Source organism: Buteo buteo, chromosome 10 (genome assembly GCF_964188355.1).
Source record: "Buteo buteo chromosome 10, bButBut1.hap1.1, whole genome shotgun sequence".
Classification (NCBI taxonomy): Eukaryota; Metazoa; Chordata; class Aves; order Accipitriformes; family Accipitridae; genus Buteo; species Buteo buteo.
Window position 1 is genome coordinate 27,943,012 of NC_134180.1, and position 14,741 is coordinate 27,957,752.

The 14,741-nt window shown below is 37.4% G+C and overlaps 1 protein-coding gene across 5 annotated transcripts in view; it reads left to right on the forward strand.

Moving 5' to 3' along the window:
• COL24A1 (collagen type XXIV alpha 1 chain) overlaps positions 1-14,741 on the forward strand; it is a 151,542-nt gene that overhangs the window by 32,780 nt on the left and 104,021 nt on the right. For all 5 annotated transcript variants that reach the window (XM_075039089.1, XM_075039086.1, XM_075039085.1 and 2 more), the window contains exons 8-12: positions 6,388-6,432; positions 8,697-8,750; positions 9,961-10,005; positions 12,186-12,239; positions 12,947-12,991. In XM_075039089.1, coding sequence (XP_074895190.1) covers positions 6,388-6,432; positions 8,697-8,750; positions 9,961-10,005; positions 12,186-12,239; positions 12,947-12,991 — 243 coding nt within the window. The remainder of the gene's footprint in view (positions 1-6,387; positions 6,433-8,696; positions 8,751-9,960; positions 10,006-12,185; positions 12,240-12,946; positions 12,992-14,741) is intronic.

The following is a 14,741-nucleotide window of genomic DNA, read 5'->3' on the forward strand; positions in this document are numbered from 1 at the left end:
TGGGAGTGCTATGTATACAGGAAAGCATAAGGCAGACAGGTAGTTTGGGGAAGAGAACATGAAGGATGTCGATAGAGGAAATGAGACAACCTTAAGAAAATGAGCACAGAAGACCAAGGGAGTGAATATAGTTTATGTGGAAGGAGAGGTCACCTGACATAGGTCCAGTAGGCTGTTCTGATTAGTCAGATGGTGACAAACTGGTGAGGTGGCAAAAATCAGCAAGAAAGCTGGGGGGAAAGTACTATTAAATGCTGTCTTTGCAGAAGATAGTTTGGTGTTGCAATTGTAAAAGAAAAATAGGGACAACAGATATCGCAGCAGAATTTTGAATTAGTATGTAACACTGAAGTCAGCTGTAAAGTGTCCATCGAAAGGATGGAATGAATTGTTAGTAAGGTAGGCCCTGCTATTTTTGGCCTTAAGTTTTGATATATAGAGAAGGAATATTAATTAAATGCATGCCTGCTATTGAAACTAAAGAAAAATGGCATTGCAACAAAGTTTATGCTCAATCTTATGTTTTAAGATGGCTTCATTTAACATTGTCTTGATCTTAAAGTATATGACTGCCTTTTTTTTTTTTTTTTTAAATCTAGTCATTAATTTCTAGAATTGACCAAAACATAGTAAAAATGTGACCAGAAAAGGAAGCTACCACTGAATTAGCACCAGGAGGAGTGTGGAAGTTTATTTTGCCAAACATGTGGCCCACAGCTCTGTGAACTGAGAAAATGTATAGCTGTGACAAGAATTTGCAACCCCTCTGTTGAGAGTTAATGTACAAGCCTGAACACCAATAATTTTTGTCACTGCTGATCTTGGGCCACCTTGAGATTCCCCAAATATTGTGCTTTCTTATTTCATCAGGTTTATAGTTTTGCTCTGAAAACAAAGTAGTTATTGTTTTAAAGCTTTTTAGATGGGAAGCAGATGTCACTTGTTCTGGATTATGAGACTGACATTTGGGGGCAAGGAAATTAAAATCTTATGGCCATCATGCTCTCTTCCTGCCGCAAGAATTCACTCCTTATCTGAGGGTTAGAGACTCTGGAGAATCGTGCTTAGTTCATCACTGGAAATTTTACTCTGTTGCCATGTTGTACACATCAGACACTAACTAGAACCATGTTTAAGATAACTTCTGTCTGACCCAGATTGTAAGAATACCAGCTTTTGAACAGCACTACACCTGTGAACAGTTAAAAGTATTTCACGCTTAGTTTTTTTAATGACAAGCCCAAATTTATTATGTTTTAAATAATTGATCTTTAGTTATTGCTTTTCAATATATGTAAATACGTAAACACGCTGTTAGCTCATTGTTATCTCCAGAAATTATTTTCAAAGGAATGCGAGCACAAGTAGCTGTGAAGTAAACCAGCTACAAGAAAAAACTGCAGAAAAATCAAATACCTCCATTTTTGTTTTGTACCCCAGTACTACTGGGGAATTGCTATAATATTTAATAAATAGCATATTTCCAATATTCTTTCTCATCCAGGTAAAAAGGAAGATAAAAAAATCCTACATATGAGTTAATGGTGTCCCAAATTCTATTTGATTTTGACAGTCAGCTTGTGTTAACTGAGGCGTTTCTAAACAGTGAGTTATTTGATAGTGAATAAAAACTGTAATCTTCTTCCAGATATTTTTAATAGTGTAATACAAATCTATGTTCATTTCATGGCAATTACTTTTTGTCATATTGACTTTTGTCAGTGTTTTCCTGAAAGACCTAGAAATTTGAGGTGTTTTCTTTATGGAATTCATCATCCATTTCCCTTTAGCTGGAGCTGTGGCTTTGGAGAGCTGAAGTGGAGGGAATGCTGCAAGGCTAGCTGCCCTCCACTGCATGTGATTGCCCCATTCCAGGGTGACTGTGGAGGAAACTGCGTTTAACAAGTTTTCTAACCAGAATTTGCCTGGTTCTGAACTTCCTGTGCAACATTATTTGGTCCTTATACAAAAACATGTGTTGTGGAAGTTTGAGGCAAGTGTGCATGTTATTTTCACTTTTTTTGACAAGAATGACTTTGAGAAGCCATAATTCATGTGCTTGTGGTTCTATTTTTCTGAATATCTGAGATTATGTTAGGAGAGTTTCTTGGAAAGATTCATTTTACCCCCACCCCCCACCCCCCACCCCCCCAAAAGAAGATTTTGAAGCCCTCAATACAATAGAACAGCACTAGTAAACTACTGTTTGGGATTAGAACTATAAAATGACGTGCTTCTTTTTATAAAGCTGAGAATCTACAGGTTTTTTAATGAGATAGTAAAACAAATGTATGTTAATAATCAGGACTCTGGGAACAGATTATTGTGATTGACTTTATTTTTCATTACATGCCATGTGGTGGAGTATGTGTCCTTGTGGTTGCATATAAAATATGACATATTTCTCATGCCTGTAACGCACACTATAAAAAGCCAAGTTTTGCTCGGGGTAGGGCTCCAAATTTCTTCTAGCTTAAGAACAGAAAATTGCATGTTTATGAAGTGTTTAAAGGCCTGTTTTTCAGGCATCTTTTGAAGCAGAAAAGCAATGGCAGGAGATGAGGGTTAGTTTGAGGAGAGTGCTGTTTCCAGAGCAGCTGCCTGATCTCATATCTGGAGCTGTCTTGACAGGACCATCTTTAAATCAGCACTCAAAACTTTCCTTATGTCAGTCCAGAGACCTCACGGAGCAGAAGCTCCCTCCTTCCCCCTCTCCCCAAAAAGGGCCTACTTCACTGTACAGACTTACCTCTGCTAGCCAGAGTACTGGGGGGTAGATTGTCAGCCATAGGACAGTACTCCTGGGCAGTAACTTGCCTGGTATCATGCCAGTACATGAGAATGACTGCAGTGCCTGTGTGGTTGCAGGTACTTCACAATGACATTGGAAAAGATTTTTTTAAAGTTTGGCTACCATTTTTGGGCTAGCGTTATTCCTTAATATGTGTGTAACAGTAAATCACAGGATTCTGCATCTATAAAACACTGATAAAATTCACATATTAAAGTATAATATGGTAAGATACACTGAAGGAAAAAACTTGGTTACAACCTGAGAGGGTTTCATATTTCCTTTTGTCTTTACTTTTGCATCCTGTAAGGGGTAAGGCAGATAGATAAATTTCAAAGCAGTAGCTGTGGCGATGTCAACTTTATGCTACCAAGTATCTCCCACTGCTTCTCCTAGAGAGTGCAATTTCCCTTGAGTGGAAGGAAACCTCAACTCTGTGAGAGAAATTCCTCTACTGAATTAGATGGAGAAAAGGTCCATCTTCTAAATGTATGCTGGTTTCTTTAGTGATATTTCCATTCCTTAGGATATTCGGGCTAAGAGATGCTAGGTAAAATCTTAGCTGTGTTAATAAACATCAGCAAACAAGATAGAATGGAGCTATGAAGAAAAAAACCAAAACACAAAAACTGTTTGCTGATGAAGTTTTTCAAAACTAGATGCCATGTGGTGACAACATGGAGCTGATAAGGAAGCATTGCAAAGGCTCATGTGACAGTGCATAGCAATCAGTTTATATGCCAGACTTACTCCGTGCCCAGAAATTTTTTTTTCCTGCACTTTTGAAAGACTAGTATCTCTCTGTAGCTGACGGTTGTAGCATTAGGTATAACAACTCACCTACTGATTTTTAGAGGTTACAGAAACTTCTTGGCTTTCTAGCAAAGTTGCTGGTATTATGCCAGATGTATTTTAATAACAAATGCATAGAAATTCTAATAAAGCACAATGGGCACCAGTAAGATGGAAAGACTTGGCTTGAACAGTCCTTGCTGTTATGATTTAACATCTACATTTTCTATATACAGACTTCACTCAGTCTGAGTCCCCCTGTGCTAGGCATATGGTAGAAGTCAGATATTTAAACTTGCTATGAAGTCTTTTCTGAGCCATATTAGTTGGCAGTAAAGATTTTTCTCTCACGCAGACCAAAGTATTCTTGCAACTTGCTGTGTTTTTGAAATGTGCTCGAAGGCTGTATTGCTGTAGTTGGAAGCGTCAAACCTTTCTCTTCCACACTGAGCTTTTAAATCAGAGCGTTAATCTTCATTAGAAATTGGGAGATACTGCATTTTGCAAACCAGTGCATGTGAACTTGTATTCTTCTTGTTTACTTTCATCTTAGCTCAGAGCAAGCTTGGTCTTAATTTACATGGGTAAGCTCAAGAATACAACCCAAACTAATAAAAAACTAAGAATTTTAAGAGGATTAGCTAAGTCACAGGAAAGGAAACCCTTATGTCAAAACTCTCACTTTGGAATTATATTAATTTTAGCATGGTTTAGCTTCATTCCCAATCAGCATTAAGTGAGTTTTAATAAATTAAGGCCATATTAACTCTGAATAAGAATATGGGCATGCTACTCGTAAAATATGAGTTCAGAGCAGTTTTCCTCCGGCAAAAGTAAGGTGCTGTTGTGTAGAAACATGCACACCAGTATCAGTCCTCCTTCTTCATCTCACAGTTCCTTGTGTGCCTTCTTTTGAGACTGTCCATGCAGGTGTTCATCAGCTAAACTGACCCACTTTGAAACTAGATCATGATAAATTTCTTTTTGAGCGTTTCTGTGTATAGCAGCATTTGCTTTCCTTTCCTCCTTGTACAGAAATAATAAACTACTGAAAGATCTCTTCTAGTAACACCTACTTTAGTTGAAAATTTAAGCATAGGAGAGGGTAAAATTCTGAAATGGATAAAACGCATGAAATACAGAGTGGGCTGGGACTGTAAAACTATATGGCTTTATGAGGCACATTTTGAAAGCTAAGGATGAGTTACCAGCTTATGCTGGCATGTTTAGTTCTGCTTTAGCAATTCAGTAAAAAATTTGGGTTTATGCATGCATTAATATAGTAAATTGGGATATTTCATATTAACTGGTTTGTCCAAGATCAGCTCCTGGCTACCTGTGCTACAGATTTATTTTTTTTCCCCAACAGCAACGCAGACCTGCTTCCTTAGATGCAAGATAACATATATAAATTATTTAGACTTAAGCTGTGGGAGAAGATTGAACCCAGAATACATTCTAATTTTGCAAACTGGCAATGCACTCTGTGTGATTAGCAAAATGAAAGGACACACCTGCTGTGTTGGGTTTTGAGAAAATGAGGCCTTTGGGTTTCTTAATGAGTACATCTCTTTTGGATCAAGATTCCTCAAGCAAGCCTATAATAGCAAAATTGCAAATTCTGAAGCCTTACAGATGTCATTCTCTTCTATTGTCTAAAATTATCACCAAGCCAAATCATTCCATCTTTTAATTTTGTATATGATAATAAAATTAATTTCATGCAGAAATACTCTTGTGGTCACACAGAAGCTGTTCCAAAACTTTCGGATACCTGATCTGGTGAAATCAGTTGCAGAATTCCTTCTTGTTACAGTGGGTCTCAAGTCCCTACTGACTAATGACTATCATCATGCTGCAAGGCAACCAGATGTTTGACATCAGCCAAGACACTCCTGCTACTCAGTCAATGTCTTTGAGGCCAATTTTATGATAGATTTCTATCCAGAATAAGGATTGTTTTGGTCTTTCTCTTTCAAGCTGCAGCTTTTGGAACTTCCTTATTCCCAGTACCTCTTGCAAGGGATGTGGAGACCAGACACTTGGCTTCTGCATCAATCATGCAACTGTTAAGCCTCCTTTTTAGGCCAGCTTGTCTGGGTATGTTTAGTACAGTGTAAAGACATCCAAGAAGATTCCCCTTTCATGTGTACCAATGCAGATGGCAGGTTCCAGCTCTATTTTTTCTTTAAGTGCTAAAATATGCATCAAATGGTCAATGCAAAGGGAGTAAAGTTTGACAGCTTCATGATTCCAGCACCATTTCTGGGATGAGGAACAGGCTATTCTCTTTACCAATATAAATTCCATAATATGAGGGCTGGAATTTGTTCTATGTTAATTTTAAAAAGAGATATCCTGTATCCTGGAAGGTCTGTCTGTCTTGAGAGTGTTCTAGAATAGTCTGGGATGACCCTCTACTTATACCCCTCCTCTGAACTGCCTTGTTCAAAAACGACATCATGACAAGGATTTGGAACAGGGAAATGCACCGTACCAAATCCAATTCTTCAGTTTCAGCAATAACTGGTGACAGCATCCCATGTACTCATTTGTTGAAAAGACTACAAGTCTGGAACTGTCTTTAAGCATGCTGATATCTTGAAATTGTCTGAACTACCATGAAGATTTCTTACTCCTCTAACTCAGCTTTCATATGAGTTGCTAAATGTAAACCATACTAATACTGCAGGCAAACAAGTTTGGATAATTTTGTTCTTGATGAAGGGAGATTGGAGTAGGGAAAAAAGGTCCATTTTGTGTGTTTAACTGTATTTATCACATATCTGTTTCTCTACCTGTAGGGTCTTAAGGGTTATCTGGGACTGCGAGGGCCACAGGGTGAGCAGGTAAGTGATGAAAGCACAGTACGCTATACCCTACAGATGAACAATTGAGGACAGAAGAATGCATAATCCAATATAAGTGTTCAATATAAGCAATCAGTGTAAATTACTGACTGCTTAAGGAAATACTTGATAGTTCTTGGCCAAGAATTCAGCCTATTTAGAGATCAGTGTGGTAAAAAATGGTCTAAATGAAATGGTAAAGACCAACTTGTTTTATTTCAACTACCACACTGGCTTAGCAGAGGTTGGTGTAAAATTCTTGTTAGAGGCACAGTTTGGATTCTGTCAAAACCTCTATGGATTTAATGCATTTTAAATCTCCTAGCATGCAGAAAATGAAATGGTTATTCAGTGCTTTTTCTCACTTCCATGTCAGTTCAAGAAGCAATCTGAATGGTAAGCTTCAAAGACCTCCAATTGCTGATGCGTCTTGTTAACGTTAATGAAACTCCTAATGGCAGAATAGATGGAAGCATGAGTCTCCTTTTGGATGACACTGAAAGGGAAACTGTGATGGTAACTGATGATAGACACCCGAAGGGAGATGAAAACTCATGAATATCATCCGTGATTTTAATGAGTTTTGTACACAAATCTTAACTGAACGAGTGGTGATGTTTATTATAGGCCCACAGGCATTTTTTGGTGATGACTATAATTTAGCAGTGAGATAAAGAGATAGCCAGTGAAAAAAAAAATCAGTCTTAACATCAGAAGTGTGTCTCAATCTTTGAAGATGTTACAGGTGAAAGGTAACCAGTTAGTTACCACGGAGGGGAAAAAGTGAAGCTTCCATTGAAAAGTAATTCTGCTCATTATTCATGCAATCAAGCATATAAGTTCCTTTGAAGGCAATTCATGTTCAAGAACATGAAAACTGGTGATGTGCAACTGTTTGATATCTCAGTGTTCTCATACTGCTGCTGTAAATATTTTCCTTTGTTATTATCACTTAAAAGTTATGTCAGAGTATTTTCTAAGAGAACACTTTGGATGAGAGAGTTCTATTTTGTACGTAGTTTTTACTGCTGGTATTTTCAGGCCTGGCTGGTGAAGGTGATGAGTTAGACCAGTTACTTGTCATCTGTAGCACCTACCTGTGTTTGTAGTTTTTAGAAGCATGTACAGCGAGGACACACATTCCTCTGAATTTGTGAATTGTGGAACTCCTTGAACAGCTGGTAACAAAGTAAAAGTTTTAAAAGATAAGTTGTAAATGCAATGATTCTACTGCTTTTTTAGTTTTTTATATATGCATATTTTGAGGTACAGCTGAGCCAAAATAGGAGACCATGGATCCTAGTTCCATGACAGAACATCTGTCAGAAGATGAATCACTACCGGTTGAAAGCAGGTGACAGAAGCATCTCAGTGGCAGCTCATTTAAACAAAAAATACTGCAACCCCTTTTTGCATCTGCACTCCTGAGTTCTGCTTCCTAAGACTTCTGTTTCACCATAAATCAGCTGTGAACAGCTCGGAGAGGAAGTCCTCATCCGTTGCTATGGTAACACTGACATATGACAGTGGGTGGAATGGTCAGGCTGGGAGAGTGTCCAGCTAACGGACTTGGCTTGTTTAAAATGAAATTAACTGAACAGAGGTAGGTGGAGCTTCCTATGCTTTGGTGGTGGGCCCATGGCATTTGGCACCACTTCAGAAAAGCACATTTTTCTGAAAATAAACAGTCAGATGCGCAGTTGTTAAGTAGTAAAACAACAACAAAAATTACCTGGATTTGATTAGGAGGAAGAAGATGGAGAGAAGTGCTATACATTCATGACTAATCCGGTACTATGTTGACCTGATTCTGAAAGAAACAAAAAAATTTGTCTTTGTAAGGACACAAGGATTCTTCTTTAATGAAACATTTAACACATCTGTTCTAACACAGCTAAGACCACTGCAGTTATTTCATTAGAAGGACCCGTCTCCTATAGTCCTCCTCAATTACTTTTTATAAATAGCATCTATGTTTTTAGTGTGGAAGTAAGGGGTGTGTTGTTGTATTTCATAAAATCTTAGACTACTCTTCTTGTAATGCTTTTTAAAGCATATGTAACTGAAATTGGTGGAGTTACTTCTGTATGATGAGTAAATTTTACGGTGTTGCTGTGTAGCTTGCTTAAAAAGCAATTCTTCCATGAGCTTAAGCTGTGTCATATGACTAGATGTTAAGAGAAATGATAAAACAAATAAACTCCAAAGCATGACATTAAAGCTGTTTGTTGTTTCTTTCTCCCCCCCCCTCTTTTTCCACTTAGGGAATTCCAGGAATGGCTGGCAATATTGGGGCAGTTGGTTACCCTGGCAGGCAGGTGCAGTAGCTATACTAATGTCTTTGCAGTTTGGTTTTTTTTTTTTCTTTGTTCTGTTTAAAAATACCATCTTAACTCTTTTAGAGCTACTAATAGTATAAATGTATTTGTTGTGTCCTGTCACTTATTGTTGAAACAAACCTCTTTCACACGTAGTGCCCTTTAGGTAATGTTGAGTCTCGTGGCTTTTAAACTTGGATGGGTTAGATGCAGTAATGCTGTACCTTTCTGGAATACGAAAATGACATTACCGAAGTACTGAATGTCCAAACACTTTATGCTCCTTCATAAGCCTCTTGTGGTTCTATGTGTTTTATCTTCTTCATAATTCAAGTCCAGAAACAATAGGAAACTGCCTGTTGTAGTATAGTTCCTCCTGATTTTCACCAATGCATTTACTTCGCTGCTGAAACTATTTCTTCAGCCCTTTAAGGAAACAGAACATTAAAAGATTTATTTTTTTTTTACCCATTCAGATATTTGAGAAGGAGAACCAATAAAGCCAGAAAGCAGCTTTCTATAAAAACAAGCACCTATATAAATATTTATTTTATTTTTTTAAATTTACATATAAGCTAACAGATACCTCAGTCCAGTAAAACAAGTAAGACATAAAGTAGAAGTATTCATTATTTTCCCTATATAAAGGTATATGAGTCAAATTCAACAATTGACTTTGTGGTTTTGTGTCTGCTTAGAGGGTGAATTTGACCAAATACTTCAGTGTTTTATTGGGTTAGGTTTGTAATGGCTATATATTTTAAAATTGCATTACAATATTTTATATAGTAGTGGATGATAACATGTTTGTGTTGAATCACATGGAATGTTTAGAGCATTTGGACTACATATGCTAATCTGACATTAGCTTTAAAATAATTGGAAATGTGTCCCAATATAGAAGTTTATGAAAAATCCTGTGAATTATGTCACTGTAATGCCAGATCACTGAGTCTGGAAAAAAATTTTCTCCCAGAAGAAATAATTTTAATGTAAAGGAAATTTCAGTCATTGTCTAAGTTCAGCCATGAATTAATGGGAGACCTTTCTGAACATGGTCCCAGGGGACTGCTTGATTACACCCTCTTCAATCCTAATAATTTTAAGGATGTGTTGCCAGTTTACAGTTAACAAATGCTGTTACAGTTCTTTTAAGTAGAGCATATCTGGTTGTTTAAAATGAAGTACAACTCATGTCTTTTTGTAATAGGGCTTAGCTGGACCAGAAGGTAACCCAGGTCCTAAAGGTGTAAGAGTAAGTAAGCATTTTAAGCATTTTGGCATGCGTGTCTATTTTTACCCATACAGTAGATAAGAAAGGGATGAGGAGTTTCATTCACCTCTGCCAGTTGTATGCCCACTGAACTGCTCTGTCTTTACAGAACCTACAAGTGAGAAAACATAGTGTTTCTTTCAAAGTATATGTGAGGATTTAATTTTTTTTCGATGGTGAGCAGCATAGAGCAGTCTTCTATTGTTGCCCTTCCTCACACTTGGAATGCATGTAGGCAAGAGAAAGAAAGCAATAGTGAATATGGGTGTGAGAGCTGGGAGTGAAGAGGAACGGACATTTCCTGCCTGAAGCATTATTTCCATAATGGAAGCTGTCAAGAAGGGAGACATACCTGGCATTTGCAATCTGTAACAGCTTCAGCAGTTGATAAAGGGAAACCATCTTGTCACATAAAAAACATGAAAGTGAACTTGAGATTTTAGAATGGTTCAGCTATATAATCCAGGGACTGAAGGCTCTTAATGCTTTGCTGATTCAGGGTTTGCTTTTGATTATTCTTGGAGGTAAAATAGGTTGGCTTTTTTCTGGTTTTGTTTAGTTTATATTTTGTGGGTTTTTAATAGGCACATGTGCATGCCTATACATGCTTGTGTGTGTATAAGTATTTTTTCAGACTGTCTCTCACCATCAGGCAGTAGACATGGGTTTCCAGAAACTTGCATGTTGCTGGTTCTACCTAAGATTTGAAGGAGCCTTTTCCTAGATGTTTTCAGGCCTTCAGACCATTTGTGTTATACAGGTTGCTGAGCAGTGTGTTGTGTTCTCAAGTATCTATTAAAATAATTGTGTTGCTAGATTTGCTTTTGTCCTGTTCTTTTTTTTTTTTTTTTTTTAATGTAGTTACTAAAAGCCTTTACCTGCAGCAGCTTCTTAAACATATGTCTGGTTTTGGGGGGTGGGTTTTTTTAATGTCAGTTTTCATTACAGTGATGGGAAAAATTAGTTCATCAGGACCAAGTGCCAATAGATATTGCACCCTCAGGGATTGTATCTTTTACATTTCTTTGGTTTATTTTTGCTCAGATTCTCAATGCATTTTGTCTCGTTCTCCTCTCAACCAACAAGACATTAAGTGATCCCAGTCATTTCCTGAGAAGTTGTTACTACTCTGTTTACACAAAGCTAAAAATGGCCAACATAGGAGTAATTTTAGGGAAAAACACCTATCAGGTCTTAAGGCTAAGTCCTGTATATGAATTCTACAAGGAACTTCCAATAAAAATGATGACGCAGCCTGTTGAGACATGCTACTGTGCCATGGAGGCGCATGGAAACATGATTCAAAGTATCTTTAGAGCTTTAAGTTTAGAACATTCCTACAATCCAACTATACTCTGCTTCTCAGCTGTTTTAAGAAGCTGTAGAAAGAAGAAGTGCCTTCGTTTTCCTTACTCTCATTAGGCTGGATGACAAGATGGGCACTATCTTTCATAATTAAAAAAAAAAAAAGGCAACCCAAATCATTACAATCGGAAGACATGGGGGGGGAGATGAAAGCAAGGGATTCTTTTTTTAGTAACTAATAATAATTTTGTTCCAATCTCAGTTTGAATCTGGTAGTGCAGAATCCATCTCTACTACTATTTTTGTAAATTGTACTATCATTTCTGCTGAGTCAGCAGCATGTTTCTGTGTCCATACAATGCATTATATGATAGGATTACTTTCTGACTTTCTGAGAGGAAGGTGGGAAAGAAATGCCTTGTGACTGAACTTTAAGAAAAACATTCTGCTTATGACAAGGTAGACTTTCTAGGACTGTTGCATATAGCGGTGATCACACAGTGCTATTAAAGATGAGAACATGTTTTCTGACTTATTTCATACATCAGGTTAACTTCAGCTTTTTCGTATTTCATTTATTCTAATAAATAAGGTCTCTGATGCAACTTTGTTTTATTGGAACACTTTCTTAGTACTTCTTTATTAAATGATTCTGTACCCTTATAATAGGAAATTGTTTTTGCTGTTGGTTGCAGAGTAAATTCTAGTCATGTTTAAGTTTATTGAGCTTCACTGGTAATTTCAAATGAGCCTGAATTTAATCCCTGGATCTTGAACCCACAGCTGGCCAATACTAAAGGACAAGCAGTGTTGGTGGGAAGCAGCCTTGTAATCAAGAATTGTTCTTATGTTTTTAGGGTTTCATTGGACCTCCAGGTGTGGCAGGACAACCAGGACCTGAAGGAGAAAGGGTAGGTTTAATAGAACATTAATAAGATATTGATGTGTGGGTGGTAATGCAATATATGTTAGAATGGGAATGGAGAAAATGTGCAAGGTACAGCTATTCATTTGAGTCTTTGTCTAAAAGCAGAACTGATATGGACAAAATTAAATAAATAGGTCATATCTGATTAGTGTAATCAGTGAAATGTACTGGTGCTAAAGTTAGGTAGGGAGCAGCTGTAAATTATTGTTTGCATTTAATCTAGAGCTGCAAGGATTGGCAGTATTTTTTTTCTTACCACTGAGGTCCATAATGAGTAGTTTCCATTGAAGCAATTTTGTTCAGTCAATAATTAATATTTGTCATTTGTCAGATTATGTTTATAATAAAACCAGTCATGGAAGTCTTAATCTCTGTCACTCTGTGCTTGAGTTTTTTCTTGCTTCTCTTGCGCACAAAGGATGTCTGGCCATGTACCTTGATGGAAGCAGGCTATGGCCCTTCTTCATAGCTGTTCTGATGCGGCCACAGTAAACATAAGCAAAATTTGTGTTTCTGCCCCTCTGTTAAAGGACATTGTCTGTATGATTCTTTGCTCAAATATTTTTTCTTTTTTTTTTTAATGGTGCTTCCTCTCACACTGTCTTTTCCAACCAAATGCAGGTTTAATTACTTGAACTTAAGCTATTGAAGAAAAGAAAACCTACTTATGATGGGTTATTTCTTTCTCAGGGCATCCCAGGCTTCCGTGGAAAAAGAGGTCCCAAAGGGAGACAGGTAATGCTTCTAACACTTATTACAATTTCTGCTGCCAATGTAAATGCACCTGTAATTCACTCTGTAACTGTAATTAGCTGAAAAATGTTAGTTTTATTTTTTTTCCATAGATGACTTTCTATCGTTTCCAGTTAGTACTTTGCAGTACTGCAATTTCTGTGCAGGCTATAACTACTAGATCTTCTGAAGTGATGAAGACTTAACACGATGAGCCTTGTGGCTGGCTACTGATAGCAGCTACTTCTTCTGATAACAGAAACGCATAAATATATTTTGTAAAATTAGTGTTAGCACAAGGTATAGATATGATGCAAGTTTCGTAAGTCTGATTGTGGTGTTGGTCTGAATGCAAATCAGCTGCTTCTAATGTCTGATATTTCTGGACTATGGTAAATTAAAGCTGTCCTCTACTTAACATATATTTCTACAGCTGAGAATAAACACAAATCTGCCAAGTATACATTATCAAGGTTTACATATTTCCTGTGGTATATCTTCAATGCCAAGTGTTTTGTTTTCTGCTGCAGCCTTATTATTTTAGGTCTTTGAAGCTATCCAGGAGTTCCCAATTTTAACTTGCTTGTGGTTTGAGATTAGAAACTGTGATAGCATTCTCCAGTTGTGCACTCAGTTGCGATCAGCAGTTCAGATGACTTTCATCTAGCATGTTGAATAAGCTTGTTCAGCAGTGGCAATGCGATTACTATCGTTTGGCCCTTGATGTATGCTATGAAAGTTATGGAGGCTTCCGTTTAATTATGTTTTGTTTTCTATGTGATCTAACACTAGCCAAAAAAGGCACTAGCTTTCAACAGAATTCCTTTTGATGTAAAGAAAGGCAAGCAGAGAAGAGTGTCATTAAATTGATATTCTGCTCTTACTGAAGCTGCTATCAAATTGTTAAGGTATAAAATAAAAGTAAGAATCTGTTTTTTAATTATTCAGCTGGCAGGACAGGGTGCTTCTGTGCTTGTTGACCATATTGTAGTTTGCTTATAATCTGAATCAAATGATACTTTGTGCATCTGAGTGTCGGGCAAGAAGGGGTCTGTGCCATCAGTACCTTGCAGTAGTTGGCAGTGGGTTTGCTGGTGAGTCACATGCAGCATTTAAGAAGAAGGAGAACCTAGATGGAAAGCAAAGCTTTGTGCTCAGTGTGGAAAAGGAAGAGGAGGTGACAGAAGGGTACTCTGAAAACATGTTTTGCATTATAATCTCATTCTCAGTGGCAGGTTTCACTGAGGCTTCTGATTGCCAGTGTAGTAGTTTGTTTCAATCCATAACAGTTGGTGCTGTGCATGCTGTGATAAGCAGGTATTTTTCATTTACAGTAAGAGCACAACTTCTATCAGTGCCAGGCTATGGTCTGGTAAGGACTTTTATTTATATAAATCAATTCAGAGAGGTTTCACATAGGTGACAGAGCACCAGAAGCACCTCTGCACAATGTCCATGATTACCTTCATTGAGTACTGATTCCTTTGTAATGTTGTCATTTCCTCAATCCTAAGGTTCATTCCAGATCCTCTCTATGATCTATAAAGTACTTATTTTACTAAAGACTACTAATATAGAGACCAAATCAGGAGGGCAATCGCATGGGAACCTGGCTTGAAGTACTTTGCTGGATCACAAGCTTAGAGAATGTGTGTTATTTTAACCCCAGACAATGATAGCTGTGATGACAACGTTTTTCAACACCAGAGTTAACAATGTTGGTGCTTTGGGGCAGGGCACTGTCACTAAAGGG